The sequence below is a fragment of the Schistocerca gregaria genome, chromosome 2, assembly GCF_023897955.1.
Source record: "Schistocerca gregaria isolate iqSchGreg1 chromosome 2, iqSchGreg1.2, whole genome shotgun sequence".
Lineage (NCBI taxonomy): Eukaryota > Metazoa > Arthropoda > Insecta > Orthoptera > Acrididae > Schistocerca > Schistocerca gregaria.
In genome coordinates this window covers 351,765,196-351,791,603 of record NC_064921.1, presented here as the reverse complement: position 1 = coordinate 351,791,603, position 26,408 = coordinate 351,765,196, and the positions used below count along the sequence as shown (strand labels likewise).

General features: G+C 44.3%; 1 protein-coding gene across 1 annotated transcript in view; it reads left to right on the top strand.

Moving 5' to 3' along the window:
* LOC126336153 (uncharacterized) overlaps window positions 1-26,408 on the top strand; it is a 146,439-nt gene that overhangs the window by 47,171 nt on the left and 72,860 nt on the right. Inside the window, exon 3 of the mRNA XM_049999645.1 lies at window positions 23,967-24,125. Coding sequence (XP_049855602.1) covers window positions 23,967-24,125 — 159 coding nt within the window. The remainder of the gene's footprint in view (window positions 1-23,966; window positions 24,126-26,408) is intronic.

Here is a 26,408-nt window from a genome sequence, read left to right as displayed (position 1 = left end):
TCCAGACTTCACTGAAGCTCTTCTGCGAACCTTGCACTTGCCCACGAAAGTCAAAGATCCCAAGTTCAAGTCTCGGTCCGACACATAGCTTTACTTTGCTAGCAAGATTCATATCAGCGCACACTTCACTGCAGAGTGAAAACCTCATTCTGGAAACATCCCCCCGAGGCTGTGGCTAAGCCATGTTTCCTCAATATCCTTTCTTACAGGAGTGCTAATTCTGCAAGGTTTGCAGAAGAGCTTCTGTGAAGCTTGGAAGGTAGGAAACGAGGTACTGACAGAATTGAAGCTGTGAGGACATGCCGTGAGTCGTGCTTGGGTAGATCAGATACATCCGAAATGGCGGCGATGACGTCATCCAAGATGGCAGTGTGTAGACTTGGAAACAATGCATGACATAATCCAACATGGCAACCATGACATCAGCTGATGATGCAAGTACCGGTATCCAAGATGGCAGCTTTTGGCTGGAAAGTGCCATGCCTCCCTCCCCTCCCCGCCACTCCCCCAGAAATGTGGTGGGGAGTTCAAATTCCAACAGGATAATTCATCACACCATGGTTATCTCTACTAACCTAAGAAAATCACAGGAAGATAGGTCACTTGGGCTACATACACTAACTTAAGTCATTAGGCCGCCACGTCTTCCTAGGAACTGGCGCCAAGTTTGAATTTTGGCATGAAGATAAATCACTTGGGGTTTCTGTACGAAGCTAAGAAAATGCCGTCAAAGTAAGGACGCTTGAACTACCTCCACTAACTTAACTCACCTGTCCGCCACCTCCTCCTAGGAACCGGCACCATGTTTGAGTTTTGGCGGTAAAGAAAGGTCAATTCGCCCATCTATACTAAGCTAAGAAGATGGTGCAAAGAAAGGTTACCTCCACTGACCTCAGTCACTCGACTGCTACCTACTCATAAGGATTCGTGGAAAAAGAACTCAATGAGTCTTTATTTTGCAGGCAGTTTCTCCACCATGAGATCTAGAGTCCGACTGGCCTAGTACACAGTACTGCCACCAGAGGGTGCTGCCACCCCTCCTGTGATGTAATCCAAGATGGTGGTCTGGAGGGGGAAAATGGCGAGAAAATGACCCTGCCTGCGCTGGGCTGCTAGAGAGAGTAAGGAAGGAGTGTACTTTATTTATTTTGGAACAATTTATTTAGGGATGGAGTACATTTATCACACTGATACAGAACACATGCTTGGGGTCACAATACACTGTCTGCAGACCAGTAAACTACTCCTAAATAACACTCTGCAGACAACTCCTAACTTACCCAAATAATTTCAGTACAGACCTGCAACATCTCATAAATAATGCAGCACAGTGATGTGTAGACACACTCAGTACTTGTAAACTATCCAAATAGCGCATAGAACAGCCTACAGACGTGCTCGCAAAATAATGCAACAGACACATGCAGACACCACCGACTGCCCCCTGTCCAATGGACCACATACATTCCCAGAAGTCAGGATGCACTGACACCCCTTCAAAGTGACATGGCTGTCAGCTGTCAAAGAACACAAAGGCGCCAATTTGGGTCCCGCACGCATGAGATGGCGGCATCACTTTCATACTCAATACCTGAGAAATTCCTATTGAAATATTTCACCTAGGTGCTGATGATGACGCGACTGGACGGGAGTGAAGACCTATATCCAAACGCAGATGCTCCAAGGTAGGCAGCGCATGTGTGTTCACCGCTGCTGGCGTGAACCCTCCCTCTACCTGCATTCCAGCGAAGAGCTTATTGCCGAGTGACACTGCATAAGTCCGTTCCGGAATAGCACAAGCTGCTTTCTCCCTAGCGATTGTAATGGGCCGTGCAAGGCATGTGGCTGACGCTTCACAGCTTGTAGCTACACACTGTCCCAAGAGCATCTAGCAATTTTTCCATTGTTCTGTCCAGATGCATCAGTCGCATGACATAGCCTGCATTCTACTCATATACAGCCACGTATTCTTTATGTGGTTTAAAGCAGTGTCTCCTTGCGATTGTATGGTAAACCTGTCAGTCATCAGAGGACTTCCATCTCATTTGTGGTGAATCATTCCTCTAAATGAACTTTGATTCATGTGGTGTACTCCATCCCCCCTGTCGCATCTTGGGTGCATAATCGAGACTTCAGCGTCATAACTGAGTTAGCGATAGGAGCTTGTGAGGCAGTGCAATTTACCTGAGAGGTGTGCTGTTTACAGAGTTAGTGACAGAATTACTTGTAATTTTCGCGTTTTGGACGCTGCTGCTATGTGTTTATCTGTTCCCTTGTAAGAGGTATTCGCCATTACTAACAATCGTTTTATATAGGGCTGATGCAGGTATAGTATAATTTCTGAACCATGATCGGATGTGAACAGTGGGCGCTATACATCTCCAGGAAGCTGTACTGTACTCATATCACACAGAGCCAATGTTTTAAGGAAGTAGTTTTTTTCCGTTTAATGGTTCGATAACATAGTTTATCCTAGAGAAACTGGGAAGAAGGATGTACGTCCTGTGCTTGAAATCCATTTCTTACATTGGAATATTAACAGTGCTACATTCCATACGACTGATAGGTTGGAGACACAAGCGATCTAACATTATAGCCCATTTTAAGTGCAGCACGTTGTAGCCATAGGAGTGCATGTGTTTATGTTCTCTCTTACCAATACCTTCCAGATACCGATTCTAGACTCTAGAACAATACTTTAGAGTTGATAGCTTGGTTGATTTACGTAAAAAAGCGTCGAACTCCATCCGTCTGGAGATCTATCGCGAATAAAAATCATTCGTTTCTTGTTCTTCTTAACCGTCTGCTATTACATCACGACACTTTGAAATCTGTTACTATACATCGATAAGGAGCGCTAAGCCCCTCGGCATGGGCGCATCTATCTGCATTCGCAATGATGCTCGCAAAGTAGAGAAGGGGCGGTTTAGCTATGATACTGAAGTTCGGGAAACATGCTGTCACATCATTGGTCGGTATTGAAGTTACTGTAAAATTGTTAAAATTGTTCGCACTATCAATTGCGATGTTTATTATTAGAGTACATTGATGGTGTCTTTTCCATACCATCTGTGCAGTGGCGTGCTGTTGGTTACCACATCATGATTGACTGACATCACTTGTTTGAGTTGGAGAGAGAGTTTTGGTGGCTGGGCTATACCTTCTGGGGTGGATGGCACCAAAACAGTGATCGCATACATGGCTGCAATATGAGGAATCAGTCGAAACGGAATGTAGATTTATAAACTCTTCCGGTTTCCTTATATTGCAACTGTCTTTTATTTAAAATCAGCCACCGTGTGGTGTGTAATGCTATCCACCATAAGAACATGATTTACACCATGCAACATCTAGTTTCCTGCAAAATGTCATGGATCAGAACTTCTTAATGAAAGCTTAGAACCTGACACAGGACTCGAAGTCGTGGCAGAAAAAACAGAATGTATGACATTATATAAAAGTGCGTTAGAAAACAATGTTTCAAACAACTAAACAGGACCAGAGGGAGCATCTCTTGGTACTTACAGTATAGTCTGTGGGATACGATCATTCACCTAGATTATAGGTGATCAAACTTTAAAGTGGCCTCTGCAGTGCCTGTATATTAATAGGATCGTACAACACAGGCAGCAGTAGTTGCAGCAGTTTGAGGTGTAAAGTCAGTGAGGGATGAGGCGTTCCATTAGGAATGCTGTTCTGGGGAGCATTGCAAAATCTCTTTCTCCTCGCTGGACAGCTCTGCAGCCATGCATCATTGCACCAGCGTTGGTGCCTAAGTGACTTCTATATCACTATATCAGATTAAGTTAGTGGAGTGTTTTTATAGTTCGTACTTTTTCTCTGTTGGGGGGTAGAGAATAACGATGATAGCATGTTGGGCTGGTTGATTTGAATAGACCCAGATCTGCTTCGGACTGTGGTATCTGTATCTACTTTAAAATATACCACATGAACGCATTTCCACCGAATTGTCAAAACCCGGTCCTGTTGCACTAACTCAGGTTGTTCTGTTTCTACACGGGTTGCAGGATGCGGTGGAAATGGCTTTCTCTGACTTCTGCTCAATTCTGGCCTAAATTGGAACGATCACATGTGGACAGCTGTAGAAATGGGAGCAGTTACATGATGCATAGGGGCTGACTAAAACCATGTTGGAATTTTACTGTAGCAGCTAGGTTCGGAAAAGGTGTCTCGTTTTGAGATATGGGAGTGCCAGAAATATGACTCAGTAGTGGCTGTAATCATTAAAGGAATTATAATAGGATCTAATGCAGGTATGAGCTTGAATGGAAAGACCTGATTCCAAACATGGGCATCATTTCTAGTGGATAGCATAACACTGCTACTCAATCAGTCATCGCCTATAACTCAGTGGAGATATCACAGAACCTCTGATATGGTATCGAGACAGAATACGCTACAAATACTATAGAATTATCTGGCTGGGGCGGTGTGAGGGAGTCGCAAATACCACTTACATGCCACGCTCCTTAGGCGAATCACTTTCAAAATGAGTAAATTTTATAATGAGGTTGCATCGCGGGCTCCGTGTTGGTCTAATAATATACATTCCTATGATCACCATCACGGTATTTGTCTGGAAAAATCCACCTCATTCAGAGTAAATGTAATACCTTGATTCATAAAGCGGGTGTAGCTTTTAACATGGATACTTGTGTGCACCTGTAGAACCAAGACCGCTTGTGACAGTAACATACAGTAGTTGTTGCGATCGGTTTTTTTTAACATCTGACCGATTACGTATTTCCTTCTAAGATACAGTGGTAGCACTCGCATGAAAAACCGAAGAGGCATGCCCACCCATCGTTGATTTTCAGTCAGTATTATTTTGCATTGTGTGGAATCATTTATTGGTCAATAATTATACTTAGTAGTATTGGACGTGTGATTTGTCCGCATTTGAGCATCAGGCTTATAATATATGTGTTTGTGTTCCAACATGTGTAAATGAAATGACTATATCTGGTCGTAAGGATGGTACAGATATTTCCATTTCCAGGGCCACAGCCATCAACAGAGTGTATTTCTGATACTTCGCTCATTGTCGAATGTCGTTCAGCTGAGACCGCGATCGGGACATTTAGTTGTAAGCACAGGGATAAAATATGTGTATGACCGATTTCTTAGGATAAACATTCAACCTGTACGCGCTTGGCCTGCATCGCCAGTGACTTGTGTGGATGTGATTCACGTTTCCCATCAATGGTAGCCGCTGTCAGACTGGAGATGCCTGTTGGAGTGTAGGAATGTATATGAATTAACCGTGTTGTCCTCTAGATGACCAAATAGGGAACTAATTCTTAGTATGTGTTGGATAGCTTTCGTGATCACGTGGAAATTTTAGAAGATTGAATGTGGAGGTGCGTTTGCACTGAATCGTTATTCCCTCCCATGTAAATTGTTCGGTTGACTGCTTCTGCCCATTTCGCGCCTTTATTTAGTTGAGAGAAGATCGATTGTGGTGTGCGCATCTAGCGTGTGGAAGACATGTTTGCTGGTTCTCTAGACATGAGAAACACTTTAGTTTACCTTGTAAATTATAGGGATGATTTCGAATCTACTACATCACCGACATCGGTATTCGAGAGTGGAAATATCAGTTTCCTCTATTTGTTTCGTTCTGCCTAATAAGTCTTCACAGGGATAAGTTTCTAGTTACTCAATGGTCTAGATCACGCTCCACATAGCTGAAGTTTCGGGTTTGTAGAGAAATAATGCCCAGTCTGCATCTTCGGAGTTATGTAGTGTGAGCGACTGTTCGGATACTGGTGTGTGCATACAATGCAAAATTATATTTGTTCTTGTAATCCCCAGAGTCTGGAGATGGGTGTAGAAAAAGGCAATCAGGGAAGCAGGTCAGGACCAGAAACAGTAACGCGTTTGTGTCTAGGGCGAAATAGGCCTGTCTTTGCACAACAGTTCTGAGAAGGACTTCGATCCACTGACGGCTTTCTGATGTAAAAGGGATGAGTTTGTATGGTGGAGGCTATGAGTTGTATGTTTACTACATCGACACGGTATGCGGTGATACGTTGCTGGTTTCAGTGGGAGAGCAGTGTAATTGAGTAAGAGTCTTTTCGTATTTAACGATATGTATGGCACTTTGCGAGGTTTAGTTGTCAGTGCAATATGGCGATCAGTGTAAAATAGGTTTTTTGCCGCTGTAAGTCATTTCTGTAGAAAGAAAGAAAAGGTGGACGGTGCTTCCCTAGGACTGAGGAGAATCGTGACACATAGCCAGTGTGAGTGTAGGCATACTATAATTTTTTCGTGCGATGTACAGATATAAAAGATTACTGCACTGTTTACGTAAAATGTGTGTATATTGCATTGTAAAGTCACTGTGGCTTATGTTGTGTAAAATGTGTATATATTGCACTGTAAAGTTACTGTGGTTTATGTCGTGGCATGACAAGAGAAGTCGACTGCATTTGCTATCGTGAGGGACGTATAGATTCAGCTCATCAATAAGCATCAGGGTATGAGAGAGATTTTTTATGTGGAAAATTATGTGTGCTATGTATACTGAGATTTGTTCCACAAGCACAGCCGTCATGAGGAGATATTACATGTAGATTTATCAGTGTCAGACTGTAGCAGCAGTCATAGTATATAATTGTGGTTACACTGGTAAATATGTTCCTGGCTTCCAATATTCTTGTGAATCTAGTATGTATTTGATGATCAGTAAACAACTGTCAGTGCAATTTAACAATCTCTGCAAAATAATTTTATCTCTGAAAGACTAGTCTGCAAAAAGAAAGAAAAGGTCGATGGTGCTTCGATACTGGCGGCATCAGTAATTCGGTGGGTAAATTCGATAAGAGCCAGTCATAATGCTCATTTCATTCACATGACATCCTTTGTGCCGGGATATAGGAGTCTACATAGCGGTGAGAAAGTTTGTGTATATTGAGAGCAGGAAGGGTATCATGTTAGGACCGCGGGAACAGTGCATTCTATGTGATTCTTGAGTTTCTCCCGGCGTATTAGATAATCAAAATATCCACGGGTGTACTGCCGGTCTATAGTGTCCAACGGGCACAATATTTCGGCGATCAAACATGTCGCCATCATCAGGTGAACTGACGGACTGAGCTCCTGTGAACGCGCCGGCACGGACATCCGTACGCTATGGCTGCTCAGGGGGAACTGGGTTCGGTCGCGGCGGCGGCCGATTTAAATACCCTCCGCCCGCGGCGCGTTCCCTCCGCCGTCCGCGCCCCGCGCCACGGTAGCGCGGTGGAACAGATTGTGACGGCGTCTGAGATGACGTCGGTGTGATGGCTCTGTCCACCGTGGTCGTCACAACTATGCGTTTGCTCGATTTTCTCTTGATTAACCCAATCGCTGGTTCCCAAGCCTTGCTAAGATTATAGCCACAGTCACGGTTTATGAGGTCGTCATTGGTGCGAATTTCGATGGCCTCTCTAACAACGCTGTCCCAGTATCTCAACGTCTGTACCAGAATCCTCGTGCGGTCATACTCCATAGCGTGATTTTCCGACAAACAATGTTCAGCGACCGCCGACTTGCTCGGATACATCAGTCGAGTGTGCCTCTGGTGTTCACGGCATCGATCCTCGACGGTACGCATCGTCTGACCAATATACGACTTGCCACATTGACACGGAATCTGGTACACGCCGGCCTTCCTCAAACCGAGGTCGTCTTTGGCGCTCCCAACCAGTGCACGAGTTTTATTCGGAGGACAAAACACAGTTCCGACCCGGTGTTTCTTCAGAATGCGGGCGATTTTCCCCGAGAGTGCGCCTGTGTATGGAATAAATGCAGTGCCTACCTCCTCCCTCGTGACTTCATCCATCTCAACAGGTTGTGATGCAGTGGTTGGGCGGAGAGCACGTTGGATCTGCGACTCTGAGTACCCATTTTTTTCGAAACACAGTTCTCAGATGTTCCCATTCCTGGGGTAGACTCTGTGCGTCAGAGATAGTGTGCGCCCTGTGTACTAGAGTTTTAAGTACCCCATTCCTCTGTGAAGGGTGGTGGCAGCTGTCTGCTTGCAAATACAGATCAGTGTGTGTTGTCTTTCGATACACCCCATGACCTAGGGTGCCGTCAGCACTTCTCCTGACCAAGACGTCAAGGAAAGGTAATTTACCCTCCGTTTCAGTCTCCATAGTGAATTTGATGCTGGGGTGTATGGAGTTTAGATGTGTAAGGAAGTCAAGGAGTTTATCCATACCATGTGGCCAGATGACGAACGTGTCGTCCACGTAACGGAAAAAAGCAAGTAGGTTTCCATTCGGATGACGACAGGGCTTCCTCCTCGAAGTTCTCCAAGTGCAAATTCGCTACCACCGGTGAGAGTGGGCTACCCATGGCGACTCCTTCCGTTTGTTCCTAGTATTCTCCATTAAAAAGAAAATATGTGGAAGTCAAGACATGCCTAAAAAGTTCAGTGGTATTCTCGTCAAACCTCTGACCAATCAACTTCTAAACATTCGTGATGGTGTCTGATTGTACTATATCGTGTCTCCCTACCACTTTCGCGCAACGACGCTCTGAGCATGTTTTTTAGGGAATTAACTAGTTTGAACCTGGGACCTGTTGCTGGTAAGGAGACGCCAGACCACACATGACATGTAGAATTCAGAAGAGTTCAGTGAGACTAGCGATGATGTAACCAAATACTAAATGATCTCAGCGTCAGCTCCACTGCACTCCCTGTAAAAAAATCACAATACTAACTAAATTTAGTGGAAAGGTTTCAAGGCTTTCCTATTTTTAGTTAGATGGTAAAATAACGTCGAAAAAGCAGTTAAGTTTACCATTGGAAATTTTATTCTACTCACAAAACATGATTAAATGATGATGGCATCCTCTTGGGTAAAATATTCCGGAGGTAAAATAGTCCCGCATTCGGATCTCCGGGCGGGGACTACTCAGGAGGATGTCGTTATCAGGAGAAAGAAAACTGGCGTTCTACGGATCGGAGCGTGGAATGTCAGATCCCTTAATCGGGCAGGTAGGTTAGAAAATTTAAAAAGGGAAATGGATAGGTTAAAGTTAGATATAGTGGGAATTAGTGAAGTTCGGTGGCAGGAGGAACAAGACTTCTGGTCAGGTGACTACAGGGTTATAAACACAAAATCAAATATGGGTAATACAGGAGTAGGTTTAATAATGAATAGGAAAATAGGAATGCGGGTAAGCTACTACAAACAGCATAGTGAACGCATTATTGTGGCCAAGATAGATACGAAGCCCACACCTACTACAGTAGTACAAGTTTATATGCCAACTAGCTCTGCAGATGATGAAGAAATTGAAGAAATGTACGATGAAATAAAAGAAATTATTCAGATAGTGAAGGGAGACGAAAATTTAATAGTAATGGGTGACTGGAATTCGAGTGTAGGAAAAGGGAGAGAAGGAAACATAATAGGTGAATATGGATTGGGGCTAAGAAATGAAAGAGGAAGCCGCCTAGTAGAATTTTGCACAGAACACAACTTAATCATAGCTAACACTTGGTTTAAGAATCATGAAAGAAGGTTGTATACGTGGAAGAACCCTGGAGATATTAAAAGGTATCAGATAGATTATATAATGGTAAGACAGAGATTTAGGAACCAGGTTTTAAGTAGAAAGACATTTCCAGGGGCATATGTGGACTCTGACCACAATCTATTGGTTATGACCTGCAGATTAAAACTGAAGAAACTGCAAAAATGTGGGAAATTAAGGAGATGGGACCTGGATAAACTGACTAAACCAGAGGTTGTACAGAGTTTCAGGGAGAGCATAAGGGAACAATTAACAAGAATAGGGGAAAGAAATACAGTAGAAGAAGAATGGGTAGCTCTGAGGGATGTAGTAGTGAAGGCAGCAGAGGATAAAGTAGGTACAAAGACGAGGGCTGCTAGAAATCCTTGGGTAACAGAAGAAATATTGAATTTAATTGATGAAAGGAGAAAATATAAAAATGCAGTAAATGAAGCAGGCAAAAAGGAATACAAACGTCTCAAAAATGAGATCGACAGGAAGTGCAAAATGGCTAAACAGGGATGGCTAGAGGACAAATGTAAGGATGTAGAAGCTTATCTCACTAGGGGTAAGATAGATACTGCCTACAGGAAAATTAAAGAGACCTTTGGAGAGAAGAGAACCACGTGTATGAATATCAAGAGCTCAGATGGCAGCCCAGTTCTAAGCAAAGAAGGGAAGGCAGAAAGGTGGAAGGAGTATATAGAAGGTTTATACAAGGGCGATGTACTTGAGGACAATATTATGGAAATGGAAGAGGATGTAGATGAAGACGAAATGGGAGATACGATACTGCGTGAAGAGTTTGACACAGCACTGAAAGACCTGAGTCGAAACAAGGCCCCCGGAGTAGACAACATTCCATTAGAACTACTGACGGCCTTGGGACAACCAGTCCTGACAAAACTCTACCAGCTGGCGAGCAAGATGTATGAGACAGGCGAAATACCCTCAGACTTCAAGAAGAATATAATAATTCCAATCCCAAAGGAAGCAGGTGCTGACAGATGTGAAAATTACCGAACTATCAGTTTAATAAGCCACGGCTGCAAAATACTAACGCGAATTCTTTACAGACGAATGGAAAAACTGGTAGATGCAGACCTCGGGGAGGATCAGTTTGGATTCCGTCGAAATGTTGGAACACGTGAGGCAATACTGACCTTACGACTTATCTTAGAAGAAAGATTAAGAAAAGGCAAACCTACGTTTCTAGCATTTGTAGACTTAGAGAAAGCTTTTGACAATGTTGACTGGAATACTCTTTTTAAAATTCTAAAGATGGCAGGGGTAAAATACAGGGAGCGAAAGGCTATTTATAATTTGTACAGAAACCAGGTGGCAGTCATAAGAGTCGAGGGGCATGAAAGGGAAGCAGTGGTTGGGAAAGGAGTGAGACAGGGTTGTAGCCTCTCCCCGATGTTATTCAATCTGTATATTGAGCAAGCAGTAAAGGAAACAAAAAAATTTGGAGTAGGTATTAAAATTCATGGAGACGAAGTAAAAACTTTGAGGTTCGCCGATGACATTGTAATTCTGTCAGAGACGGCAAAGGACTTAGAAGAGCAGTTGAACGGAATGGACAGTGTCTTGAAAGGAGGATATAAGATGAACATTAACAAAAGCAAAACGAGGATAATGGAATGTAGTCAAATTAAATCGGGTGATGCTGAGGGAATTAGATTAGGAAATGAGACACTTAAAGTAGTAAAGAAGTTTTGCTATTTAGGAAGTAAAATAACTGATGATGGTCGAAGTAGAGAGGATATAAAATGTAGACTGGCAATGGCAAGGAAAGCGTTTCTCAAGAAGAGAAATTTGTTAACATCGAATATAGATTTATGTATCAGGAAGTCGTTTATGAAAGTATTTTTTTGGAGTGTAGCCATGTATGGAAGTGAAACATGGATGATAACTAGTTTGGACAAGAAGAGAATAGAAGCTTTCGAAATGTGGTGTTACAGAAGAATGTTGAAGATTAGGTGGGTAGATCACATAACTAATGAGGAGGTATTGAATAGGATTGGGGAGAAGAGAAGTTTGTGGCACAACTTGACTAGAAGAAGGGATCGGTTGGTAGGACATGTTTTGAGGCATCAAGGGATCACGAATTTAGCATTGGAGGGCAGCGTGGAGGGTAAAAATCGTAGAGGGAGACCGAGAGACGAGTACACTAAGCAGATTCAGAAGGATGTAGGTTGCAGTAGGTACTGGGAGATGAAGCAGCTTGCACAGGATAGAGTAGCATGGAGAGCTGCATCAAACCAGTCTCAGGACTGAAGACAACAACAACAACAACTCACAAAACATCGTTTATAAATTGCACTATTGATAAAAGTAAATGTTTTAATACAGGATGGTAAAAACCAACTGCGTTCAACAAAAATGTGAACGAATATTCCCTGAATGGGTTTCCAAGTTCTACAATCGATCGAAGGATGACCTATGCCATATCACACCTATAATCTAGGTTAAATTTAAGTTTCACAAAAGAAAAATCTATCAAAATGGTCTACAGTGACCCTCAGTTATCTTTAATTACTTATCTAACTTGTCGTAAATTACAGTGGCTGATGTGGCTTCTCAATAACTATATAAAAGAAAAATCATCGCGTTTCAGATCTGTTCTTCAAGTGGCAAATGTGAACACCACGAGTTTTAATTAACGATCGACACTAGTATTACGCAAAAAAGGGGTGTAACAGATGAGACTTCTGCAGTTCTGAGTGAAGCCTTATGCGCTCAAAAATGCGGCATCGCGTGCGTTCATTACCTTGTCGGTGTCTAAGCAGCGTCAGGGCGGCAGCGGCCGGCGCAGCAGCCATCCAGCCCGCCGTCTCGGAACTAACTCTCCTCTAACTTCTCCTTACTACAATTTACCGAAGTTAGTTTAAAAAAAACTATCTGGCTATGTTTTCATCTGACCAATCAGGGTCTCAATGTTAACCTTAAGCTCCGCCTACAAAAATTCTGTCTATCCAATGAGAAACGTTATACTTTTCGTGGTGGGGCAATGTTTTTAAAGTTTGCAACGTAACAGAGACGCTAAAAAGTCTCACGCTAAAACCTGCAGCTGGTGTGGTCCTTTAAGCGTTATCGTGAGATCTATACTGTTCTTCTGGAGGGCTCTATCTTTTAACATGGGCTGGGGGGTGGTCCTTGACATACCTGAGACGCGAAAAAGTCTCAAGCTAAAACTTGCGGGTGGTAGTGGCCCTTTTTGTGTTATCGTAAGATCTATACTGCTTTTCTGGAGGGCTCTAGCTTTTAACATGGTTCTGCTCTCGGCTTCTGTCCTCGTTTCTCCCCTCGGAACTGCGTCTGCCTCACGGTGGGAAGGTACGACATGCATTTAGGCATTCTTGTGTTAGTCTGTGGTATTCCATTTGCTCACTCGTTACTCGTATTACTTTGGTTAATTTAATGTCACGATTTATTCGGAGCTATGTGACATACTACTAGATTTGCTTATCATGTCAGGGTTTTCATGTAAGGTGTTGGATTTGCCTGACACCGTACAAACTCTAGCGACTCTCGCAGGGATACCCTCGTAAACAAGGAAACGACGTCAAAACTCACCATGATATATGACTCATCCAACCTGAAGCTATAAAGGCGTTTAAGAAAATGCGCGGAATTACCGATGTGATGAGGGCATTTACCCACATAAGGACTTAATATTCCCGTCAGGTATTTGGCCAACAAATACGTAGGTGCCCTGATGTTGCTGACAATGGGGCGTAATGGTACCCCCTCTTTGTGAACCTTCGGGAGTCCATATAGTCTAGGCGGTACCGGACATTGGGGTAACAATTTCTTAGCGTCACCCTCCGGTAAATCTGCGTCCTTGAGAAGAACCCTCATCTTGTTCTCCACCTTCTTTGTAGGGTCAACGCTGATCTTCCGGTAGGAATCGTTATTTAGCAGGCTCTGCATCTTATCAGTGTAGTCCTTATGGGAGACAACAACTATAGCATTGCCTTTGTCAGCCGGTAAGACAACAATTTCAGAGCGTTCCCTCAGATCACGAATGGCCGCCCTCTCTTTACTGCTGATATTTGACAACATCGACTTGGATTTCGTCAACGCACGACAAGTTTCACGACGTATTTCCTCGGCTTATTCTGGCGGAAGTCGAGCTGCAACCTGTTCAACAGCACTAACAATTTCTGCGATCGGAGTGAACTTGGGGGTGGGAGCGAAGTTGAGACCTTTCTGCAAAACCGAGAGCGCATCATCACTGAAGACCATGCCACTCAAATTGATGACAGTCTTGCACGGAACCTGCAGAGATGGTTTGTCAAGGAGACGTGAGAACTTAGCTGTTTGACGTCCCGTAGCCTTCTTATGGGCGGAATCAGCTGACACCCAGGTGACACCATCAATCCAATCCCAGGAAAAAGAAGTGAACTTAGTAGCCAGTTACAAATGTAATTTGAGTAATTCCTGTGAGATAAACTCAAGGCTCCGGTGGGTGAATTGCACTCTCTCACGTACCAATGCGAGGCTGGCTCGTTTCTTGATTCTCTTAGCTGCTGCAGAATCGATAAGATGCATAACCTTAGCAAAATTTGGTACAACATTCTCGGAACGACATCTCTTTAGAAAGGCAAGAGTACTTAGCAACCGACATCTACGGTGGCGCAACTTTTCAAATTTCTTCATGCTGCGATACATCTCCTCCCCGTAAAGGTGTATGATGTGATTCTTGAGTTTCTCCCGGCGTATTTGATAATCAAAATATCCACGGGTGTACTGCCGGTCTATAGTGTCCAACGGGCACAATATTTCGGCGATCAAACATGTCGCCATCATCAGGTGAACTGACGGACTAAGCTCCTGTGAACGCGCCGGCAAGGAGATCCATACGCTATGGCTGTCAGGGGGAACTGGGTTCGGTCGCGGCGGCGGCCGATTTACCCCAGGAATTGGAACATCTGAGAACTGTATTTCGAAAAAATGGGTACTCAGAGTCGCAGATCCAACCACTGCATCACAACCTGTTGAGATGGATGAAGTCACGAGGGAGGAGGTAGGCACTGCATTTATTCCATACACAGGCGCACTCTCGGGGAAAATCGCCCGCATTCTGAAGAAACACCGGGTCGGAACTGTGTTTTGTCCTCCGAATAAAACTCGTGCACTGGTTGGGAGCGCCAAAGATGACCTCGGTTTGAGGAAGGCCGGCGTGTACCAGATTCCGTGTCAATGTGGCAAGTCGTATATTGGTCAGACGATGCGTACCGTCGAGGATCGATGCCGTGAACATCAGAGGCACACTCGACTGATGTATCCGAGCAAGTCGGCGGTCGCTGAACATTGTTTGTCGGAAAATCACGCTATGGAGTATGACCGCATGAGGATTCTGGTACAAACGTTGAGATACTGGGACAGCGTTGTTAGAGAGGCCATCGAAATTCGCACCAATGACGACCTCATAAACCGTGACTGTGGCTATAATCTTCGCAAGGCTTGGGAACCAGCGACTGGGTTAATCAAGAGTAAATCGAGCAAACGCATAGTTGTGACGACCACGGTGGACAGAGCCATCACACCGACGTCATCTCAGACGCCGTCGCAATCTGTTCCACCGCGCTACCGTGGCGCGGGGCGCGGACGGCGGAGGGAGCGCGCCGCGGGCGGAGGGTATTTAAATCGGCCGCCGCCGCGACCGAACCCAGTTCCCCCTGAGCAGCCATAGCGTACGGATGTCCGTGCCGGCGCGTTCACAGGAGCTCAGTCCGTCAGTTCACCTGATGATGGCGACATGTTTGATCGCCGAAATATTGTGCCCATGTGGCTTCAGTATAACATTGAGAACATTGCTAGATGCGATTGCAATGGTATGTAGTTATGTGCAGTGATGCGTCAGCCACATGTAACGCATGGTCCGTTACTATCGCTAGGGAGAAAGCAGCTTGTGCTATTCTGGGACGGATTTCTGCAGTGTCGCTCGGCAATAAGCTCTTCACCGGACCGCAGGTAGAGGGAGGGGTCATACCAGCAGGAGCAAACACTTGCGCACTGCCCACCATGGAGCGTCTGCGCTTTGTATATAGCTGTTCGCTTCCATCCGATTGCGTCATCAACAGCGCCTAGGTGAACACGTATTTCGATAGGAATTTCTCAGGTGTTGAGTATCAAATGGATGCCACCACCTCAAAGTGGGGGACCTGAATGGGCGCCTTTATGTGGTTTGACAGCTTACGTCGCTTCCCACGCCCGGGTTCCCGGGTTCGATTCCCGGCGGGGTCAGGGATTTTCTCTGCCTCGTGATGATTGGGTGTTGTGTGATGTCCTTAGTTTGGTTAGGTTTAAATAGTTCTAAGTTCTAGGGGACTGATGACCATAGCTGTTAAGTCCCATAGTGCTCAGAGCCATATGAACCATATGACAGCTGACGGCCGTGACACTTCACGGGGCTGTCCGTGCAACCCAACTTCTGGGAGTGTGTGCAGTCCAATGGACAGGTGGCGGCGGGCAGTGTCTGCGCATGTCTGTTGCATTACTTCGTGAGCAGGTCTGTAGGCTGTGCTATGCGCTATTTGGATAGTTTACGAGTGTGTCTACACATCACTGTGCTGCATTATTTAGGTGTAGTTTGCAGGTCTGTACTGAAATTATTTCGGTAAGTTAGGAGTTGTTTCTGTGTCTGCAGAGCATTATTTAGGTGTAGTTTACTGGTCTGCAGACAGTGTATTGTGACCCCAAGCATGTGTTCTGTATCAGTGTGATAAATATACTCCATCCCTAAATAAATTGTTCCAAAATAAATAAAGTACACTCCTTCCTTACTCTCTGCAACAGCCCAGCGCAGGCAGAGTCATTTTCGCGCCATCCCCCCTCCCCCCCCCCAGACCACCAACTTGGTTACGTCACAGGAGGGATGACAGCACTCTCTGGTGGCAGTAGTGTGTACTAGGTCAGTTGGACTCTAGATCTCATGGTGGAGACACTGCCTGCAAAATAAAGACTCATCTCCAGCACAGAGTCCTTTAACCGCCATTTTCCCCCACCCCAAACCGCCATCTTGGGTTACGTCACGAAACAGACAACAGCACCCTCTGCTGGCAGTGCTGTGTACTAGGTCAGTTGGACTCTAGATCTCTTGGTGGAGACAATGTCTGTCGCCATTTTCCTCTGCCATCTTGGATTACATAACTGGACAGAAGACAGCACCCTCTGGTGGTGGTATTGTGTACTAGGTCAGTTGGAGTCTGGACCTCGTGTTGAACACACTGGATGGCTGTGCTGCATGAAATTGTTTAAATAATGACTGGTGCATGCAAAATAAAGACATGTGTAGCACTGGCCGAGTCGTTTTCCCAAGAATCCTTAGGAGGACGTGGCACTCAAGTGACTGAGGTTAGTGGAGGTAACCTTTCTTTTGCACCATTTTCTTAGCTTAGTAGAGATAGGCTAATTTACCTTTCTTCACCGCCAAAATTCAAATTTGATGCCAGTTCCTAGGAGGAGGTGGCGGTCGTGTGACATAAGTTAGTGGAGGTAGTCAAAGTGTCCTTTCTTTCACACCATTTGCTTAGTGTAGTAGAGAAACCCCAAGTGATTTATCTTTGTACCAAAATTCAAACTTGCTGCCAGTTCCTAGAAAGAGGTGGCGGTCTAATGACTTAAGTTAGTGGATGTAGCCCAGGTGATCTATCTTCACGCGATTTTCTTAGGTTAGTAGATTTAACTGTGGTGTGATGTATTATTCTTCTGGAATTTGAACTTCCAAGCATTTTTCTGGTGAAGGGGAGGGGGGTGTGGCACTCTCCCTCCAAAAGCCGCCATCTTGGATAATGGTACTTGTGTCATCAGCTGACGTCAGGGTCACCATCTTGGATGATGTCATGAGCTGTTTCCAAGTCTACACGCAGCCATCTTGGATGACGTCGCCGCCACAATCTTGGATATATCTCGCAGCAATGCAGACTTTGCTAGAACGAACACTGTTCCAATATTTAGGGGAAGCAGTTGACCTGTCGAGAGGAGTATCTAGTGTACGGGCAATCCTGTTAGACCACGATCGATGACATTAAGGTTAATTCGCATGACTGTGCCTCAAATGACGCTGGAGAGTCGCTAAGGCTTAATGTGGAGCCTGTCTTACCAAGTGATATGTTGTGTTTAGTAGTACCGCTGGAGGATAGTGAGGCATTCAGTGCAGTTTGTTGTTTGGCAAAATGTAGTACATACATGTACAAGAGAGGGGCAGAGGCTAGGTAGTACCTGTAAATGTGGATAATTTTGACACCAGTGACTTTAAGCTGTTCAAGGAAGTGTTGATGGCCACATAAAAGATTGTGTGCAACTTATGTCCTCAATTGTTTGCTGGATGTCACAGTTGGTCTACAGTTTTTGCCCTCTACAGCTCCCTCTTGTACCATGGAAGTCATTCGCTGATGTATTAACAGATGTTCTATCATCAAATGGTTCAAGTGGCTCTGAGCACTATGGGACTCAACTGCTGTGGTCATCAGTCCCCTAGAACTTAGAATTACTTAAACCTAGCTAACCTAAGGACATCACACACATCCATGCCCGAGGCAGGATTCGAACCTGCGACCGAAGCAGCCGCACGATTCCGGACTGCGCGCCTAGAACTGTGAGACCTGTTCTATCATCCAGTCCCTTCTCCTTGTCAGTGTTTCCCACATATTCCTTTGCTCTCCAATACTGTGCAGAACCTGTTCATTCCTTACCTTATCAATCACCTAATTTTCAACATTCATCTGTAGCACCTCATCTCAAATGCTTCGATTCTCTTCTGTTCCGGTTTTCCCATAGTTCATGTTTCGCTACCATACAATGCTGCGCTTCAAATGTCTATTCGCAAAAATTTCATCCTCAAATTAAGGTCTATGTCTGATACTAGTAGTCATCTCTTGGCCAAGAATGCCCTTTTTGCGAGTGCTAGTCTGCTCTTGATGTTCACCTTTCTGCATTCGTCATTGATTATTTTGTTGCCTAGGTAGTAGAATTTCTTAACTTCGTCTACTTCGTGACCATCAACCCTGATGTTAAGTTTCTCGCTGTTGTCATTTCTGACACTTCTCATTACTTTCGTCTTTTTCGATTTACTCTCAATCCATATTCTGTACTCATTAGACTGTTCATTCCATACAGGAATCATGCAATTCTTCTTCACTTTCACTCAGGATAGCAACGTCATCCGCTAATCATATCGTTGATATGTTTTCACATTGAATTTTAATTCCTCTCCTGAACCTTTCTTTTATTTCCATCATTGCTTACAAATTGAACAGTAGAGACGAAAGACTACATCCCTGTCTACACCCCTTTTAATCCGAGCACTTCGTTCATGGCCGTCCACTCTTATCATTCCGTCTTGGCTCTTGTACATATTTAATATTACTCGTCTCTCCCTATCGCTTACACCTATTTTTCTCAAAATTTTGAACATCTTGCACCATTTTACATTGTCGACAGATCCTCTAATCGAGTCTTGATTTTTTTGTAGTCTTGCTTCTAGCCGGCCAGTGTGGCAGAGCGGTTCTAGGCGCGGAACCGCGCGACCGCTACGGTCGCAGGTTCGAATCCTGCCTCGGGCATGGATGTGTGTGATGTCCTTAGGTTAGTTAGGTTTAAGTAGTTCTACGTTCTAGGGGACTGATGACGTCAGATGTTAAGTCCCATAGTGCTCAGAGCCAATTGAACTATTCTTGCTTCCATTATCAACTGCAACGTCAGAATTGCCTCTCTGGTGCTTCTACCTTCCTAAAGCCAAACTGATCGTCATATAACACATCCTCAATTTTCTTTTCCGTTCTTCTGTATATTATTCTTGTCAGCAACATGGATGCATGAGCTGTTAAGCTGATTGTGTGATAATTCTCGCACTTGTCAGCTCTTGCTGTCTTCGAAAGTGTATGGACAATATTTTTTTCGGAAATCAGACTCATACATTCTACACACCAACTTAAATAGTCGTTTTGCTGCCACTTCCCCAATGATTTTAGAAATTCTGATGGCATGTCATCTATCCCTTATGCCTCATTTGATCTTAAGTCCTTCAAAGCTCTTTTAAATTCCAATTCTAATGCTGGATCCCTATCTGTTTTAAATTGACTCCTGTTTCTTCTTCTCTCACATCGGACAAAAATTCCCTTATCATAGAGGCCTTCAATGTACTCTTTTCATCTATCCGCTCTCTCCTCTGCATTTAACAGTGGAATGCCCTGCGCACTTTTAGTGGTAACACCCTTGCTTTTAATGTCACCGAAGGATGTTTTGACTTTCCTGTATGCTGAATCTGTCCTTCCGACAATCATTTCTTTTTCGATGTCTTCAAATTTTTCATGCAGCCACTTCGTCTTAGCTTCCCTGCACTTCCTATTTATTTCATTTCTCAGCGACTTGTATTTCTGTATTCCTGAATTTCTCTGAACATTTTTGTACTTCGTTCTTTCATCGATCAACCGAATTATTTCTTATGTTACCCATCGTTTCTTCGCAATTACCTTCTTTGTACTTGTGTTTTTCTTTCCAACTTGTGTGATTGCCCTTTTTAGAGATACGTTTTCCTTTTCAACTGTACTGTCTACTGAGGCATTCTTTATTGCTGCATCTATAGGCTTAGGGTACTTCAAGCGTATCTTGTTATTCCTTAGTACTTCTGCATCCCACTTCTTTGCGTATTGATTCTTCCTGGCTAATTTCTTAAACTTCAGCCTATTCTTCATCGCTACTACATTGTGATCTGAGTCTATGTATGCTTTCTAGTACGCCTTACAACCCAGTATCTGATTTCGGAATCTCTGCATGAGCATGGTGTAATCTAGGTGAAATCTCCCCGCATCACCTGGCCATTTCCAAGTATACCTCCTCTTGTGATTCTTGAATAGAGTATTCGCTATTACTAACTGAAATTTATTACAGAACTTAATTAGTCTTTCTACTTTTTCATTCCTTGTCCCAAGCCCATATACTTCTGAATCCATTTCTGACCATAACAGATTATTTTTCTGTTATATCGAGATGGTACCAATGGTAGACCAAAATACACTAAGGCTTGCAGATATTGGTTAATAGGTGGATAAAGAAGTTTGGAATGTTAGGGACAATAATTACGAAGAAAGGGCTGAACTTCATGTCAGACGCGAAGCAAGAGTTGTTGATTACTTAAGGTAAAAAAGTTGAGAACCTGTCCACTTCATTCACAAGGTAACGGAACGTCGAAACCAGTTCATCCGACAACTGGAAAGATGCTTAGTTATTACGTCAGTGTACACCTTTCGGATTGGGGCACATATTTATCTTTCGTTGTGAGAGCATACAACTCGAAAATTCATACTAGCGCAGGTTTGTTGCCATCTGGGGTGGCGCGCGGGAAGAAGATTTCGACTCCTTTCGACATGAGTAGCCAAAAAGCAGGAAGGAAGAGAGAGTCAGTCCGAGAATTTGCAAGAACAGTTGTATGTTAGAGTCACAGTAGGATTTATCAGTAGTACACTAAGACGTGCTGTTAAGGTCCAGCGAGCCAATACTAGGGCATTGTAGAGGCATACAGAGGCAGTAAAGCGAGTATGAACGTTATCTCAGTCTAAAGAAGGTCGATAGGAGATGTTATCGTGTCCATATACTCAAAGGGGGAAAACAAAGACGTTTGTAACATAGTACCAGGGCCGATACCAAGTAACTGAAACCGCATTACAAGTAAATGAGAAGTTGCAGCTGCCGACAAGGTTAATAGTCTATGACCATCAAGGGTGCGTCAAAAGCAATTTCACAAGAGGTATTAATGAAAGTGAGGAAAGAGGCGAAAAGGAAACGGAAGCATGAGCAACAGGATAGGGAGGTCCAGATACTTCGAGCTTAATATGCACTGAGGGCAAGGAAATAATTGATATGTACACTGTTTTGTGATTTTTGGGTATGTTTGTCTTTAGTGTATAGTATAGGGCATTGACATTGTTTTAGATAAGATTGTATATTAATGTCAGATTAGGATTTATTGGTAGTTTATTAAAATGTGCTGTTCAGAGGCAGCAAGGTCCTGAGGAGAGGGGAGGTGAGGTAATATTAATCCCTGTCCACAGGTTGCCGTAAAGAGCCATAAAAGAATGGGAGTCTTGGCAATGCTGTACCATTTTTGATGGTGGAGGAGTGAGGGCACTGCGAGATCCATGATGTTATCCAGTCACTCACTGCTGTTAAGTTTATTGTTTAATGCACGAGGTAAAGGGGATGGAGGAAATATTTTCAGGGGTACAACAGTTAGCAAATAGTAGTGGGAGGCCGAAATAGGTCTCAAAGGAGCATAGGAAGTTGCTCGGGGCATGTGCACGATTAAACAAGCAGATGCCAGGAGTGATCAGAGTGGTAATGCATGAGTTCAGGAGGGTAAAAAGGGGATGGATAGGTGAGAGGGGTAGAATATTAAAGACCATATTCAGGACACCAGACGCAACTGACATAGGCAAACTGAACAAAACAGAGGACACTGGAAGGGTGTTAGTAGAGGCAAATAAAGTAACTATGGAGTGGCATTCCACACAGATTGTGAACTCGTAGAGCTGCATGTTGAACAACACATAAGTGCTTTGATAGTTTACTAAGGAAGTCATATTCTCTAAACTGAGATCTGGAATCAGTACAAAGACGAATGTAAGTACAAGATTCAAGAATAACAATTGGTGAAATAAATGCGCCTCGAAATGATATAAATATGTCTGAATTTTGAGGCAGAAACGCTCTCGTCACTGAAGTCCAGCAGCACCACCACAGCACCAGCGCCAGGCTGGACAGTGAGATGACTGGGCATTCCCAGCAGCAGCCACAGGTTTGAAGTCACGCTGTGCCTGCTGCCAGCACTGAGTTCCTCACAGCACTTTGTGCCACAACCCGCCGATCTGCTGTCCACACCTGGAGTTGCCAGTACTGTGTTCCCTCCCCAGTACTTACTACCATAGCGCCTACCGCCGTTCAACTCCTGCCAGAGAGCAGCAAGTCAAATAATGCACACAGCAGTCTCTACCCACCACCCCGGTGGCTGTGTTTGGAGCTGAGGGGCCGTTCCAGGTAACGTCACCGACAGAGCAGTAGCGCTCTCCTAGCGTCGCAACTATGGCCTGCAGAAGCCGCCGACTGTCCACAAGTCTGCCGTCAGCATTGGAGGGTGTCGATGCAGCATCCTCTCACGGGCAGAAGCCACTGCTAGCCGGTCAGGGTCAACCACATGAGGCGTGTTTTGCCTCACCAAGCTTCGAAAAAACATGCACTGAGACTGAATAAAATCATTCTTTATCAGCACTGTTTCCACTGAGCCTGCAGCCCATCACCACCACCACCCACACAATCAAGTGCAACTGCACTCTTCATTTTGGTCATTCCAGCCTGCTTTTATGGGCTACTCCGGTAGCAACTTATCATTTTTCGAATCTTACTGCAAATTTATTATAAGAATTTATCACTGTGTTCAAATTACACTTAATGCCCATGTCCTGCTTTCTTGTACTGTCGTCACAGACCTGGCAAAGCGTAGAATGTGCGTGTATTGGCAACATAATCGTAAGAAATTCTCTTGTAAGAGATCAAAATATAATAAATTTACAGCAGACTTCAGACCAGTTTCTCTCTCTCTCTCTCTCTCTCTCTCTCTCTCTCTCTCTCTCTCACACACACACACACACACACACACACACACAGATACACACACATTATATATATGTATATATACTGCCATGCCCAAAAGTGGTGTATGTATTAGCAGTGCTACAAATCCCCAGTTTCAATACTGCTCTCCTTTCTATGCTGGTGTGGTCCACTTGTACCTGACAACAAACAAGTGGCGGCGACTTGTAAGTCGAGTCTTTGAGCGGATAGGGACGGTAGACTTCGTAGAACCAGCTGGTGAGATTAAAGCAAATTTATAGATCTCTTTTCTGATCTCTAACGTGTTGAGTGAACGATTTGGCTTTTGTCAGTAACATCTATGTACCACTGGATGCGCTTACATGCATGATATAGACTTGCCTTTGGTTCAGCGCAACAGATAGAAGTAGGTGCGGTGCGAGGAGGTTATTCAGTGCATACAACTCTGCAACTCTAAAGAGAAAATGAAACAGGAACTAACATCTCCTGGTTGCCATCGGATTGGTTGCTGGTAACGAGTCAACAGCACATGCGATTGCTTAGTCTTGTTAGCTATAATGTTGTGGCAAGATGAAAATAACATTTAATGTGTGTTATCAGAGCAATATGGAACACACTTCTGGCTATGCTGCTTACGTCTGTATTACACGATAAAATATCTTTGTCATATGTTCTACCGGAGTACTTTTAGCACAACTTTTATAAAAGGTAGAGTGTGGTACTAGGTCTTATAAAACGTACATCAGAGAACTTTGACAGTGCAATACATGCTACACTATCTGCTTATTCTGTACTAATAGCTCTCATTTGCTTTCCAGACAAAGTGTTTGTTCTACACATGGGGCACTACTGGTGGCTGGTACTACTCCTACAGCCATGATGTGTATGACGTCATGGAGTTCACATCGAAGAAATTTCCCAAGACTTTCCACAACACTTACTCTGCTATGGGTGTCTCCGGCAAACCGATGAAGGCTGTAAGTAGATAGTTTACAGTGATACTAGATTAGCATATTTTCACTGCTTGATGGTCTACTTTGTACAGATTATGTAGTTGATCCAAAAGTGTGCCATCCAGGCTATGTGTAAAGCTCACGCAGATAAGAGAAATCCCATACAACAGAGGCGCATTACAGAGCCATGTGGGATCTCAGCCCGGATCTTCCAGCGCGTAGACAATTCCGATCTAGCACGGAAATGGGAGGACAGCACCTGCAGGTAGGAGTGGAGCAGCCAGCCATTTGACATGGGACTCTAATGGCCACAAAACTGTAGAGCAGGCCCTCATGCCTCACTGTATCAACGGCTCAGGAGTCGTCGAGTATTGTTGCCCATAGTACTCTCGACACTGAATAGCCACCATGGTACTCTCTGCAAGTCGCATCAGTTGGGGAATCACAGAGTGGCTGCACCAGAATCTGAACTGTTCAGTGTGGAGAAGCTGTTGGTTGAGGATGAATTGCTGCAGCCTCTTCAGGTATAGCAGCTCGTAAAATTACGAAAGCACCAGAAGCAGACCATGGAGCGAGATTTTGGAGGGCCATTAGTTATTCGTCGGTTAGGGGATTACCATTACCTCCGCGTGCTTCCAGGCTTCTGAGTATATTACAGACCACAGGACTGCATTAAATGAGGCTAAAATTTTCCCTGCAGAGATGTATGATAATTGCCTGCGTATCTGATTTGTCAACAGGTCGGCCGTTCTGGCCTTACATCCATTGACCCGCTACAGTTGCTGTTGGACTTATTGTGCTGTGATGTGTTCGACATGGTCTTTCTCTTCGCATGTCATCAAGGTCAGTGGGATCTGCTTGTTCGCCATTGCAATGAGAGCAACGTCAGGGGATTCTTCCACTGTGGTGAAAATCTCAGCGAACATGGTTGCCACAGTTACCAAAGCATCTGCCATGGCATCCAGTTCACTCATGGTGGTATACGCACCTGAAGTGTGGGTACTGCAGCGCCACAGCTGCAACCGCTTGATCCTAGATGAAACTAAACAATTGAAACTTCAATGGGGGTTTTTGGTAACTGATAAATACGTAGGTTGGAACTTAAACAGTGGAAACTATTTATTCACAACCGATATAAAAGAGCTATAGGTTTGTACCTGTTACTGTCCTTCAAAGTAGTCACCAGTGTTGTGTAGAACCCATTGCCAAAAAATGGCTCAAATGGCTCTGAGCGCTATGGGATTTAACGTCTAAGGTCATTAGTCCCATAGAACTTAGAACTACTTAAACCTAACTAACCTAAGGACATCACAAACATCCATGCCCGAGGCAGGATTCGAACCTGTGACCGTAGCGGTCGTGCGGTTCTAGACTGAAGCGCCTAGAACCGTTCGGCCAAAACGGCCGGCCACACGTTGCCAGCGATGTGGTAGGCGCAGTATACCGTTAACAGAGTCTGTTCTGTTGATGGTGCGAATGAAGCGGTCTACTGCCTGTCGAATCTCTGGAACAGTTCTGAAGCAAATGCCACGATGTGGTTCCTTCATCTTCGGAATCAAATCAGAATCACAAGGACTTTAAGTCGTATTACTGTTCGTTTTTGGAACTTCACCTGCGACCAGCTTTGTGAAAGAAGCGGCTTTCTGCGCAACCCACCCATCATTTCACACGACAATGCGCGGGCGCATACAGCGCCAGCTGTGGCTGCCCTGTTTGGTCGATGGGACTGGGAAGTACTGTACCATTCACTATACTCTCCGGACTTAAGTCCTTGTGACTTTGATTTGATTCCGAAGATGAAGGAACCACTTCGTGGCATTCGCTTCAGAACTATTCCAGAGATGCGACTTGTAGTAGACCGCTCCATTCGCACCATCAACAGAACAGGCTCTGCTAACGGTATGCTACGCCTTCCACATCGCTGGCAACGGGTTCTACACAACGCTGGTGACTACTTTGAAGGACAGTAACAGGGGCAAACATGTAACTCTTTTGTATTGGTTGTGAATAAATAGTTACTTACCACTATTTAAGTTCCAACCCTCGTATTATGAAATCAATCCTCAGTTTAGGTGAATTTGTTGCTATGTCACCACCAGAGGGTGAGAACGCAATCTTAAATGTGTATATGGTTCATTTGCAAATTTGGGGTTAGATCGTGCAGTGTTGCTTCAAGCCCTTATAAAAGCATTTATTATTTATATGGCATACTTAGTAAACAACCTTCATTTAGATTGTTGCTCCCATACTACCCTACTCAAATAGCCATATTACAAAGATTAATCTTGTGAAAATTCTTACTAAAAA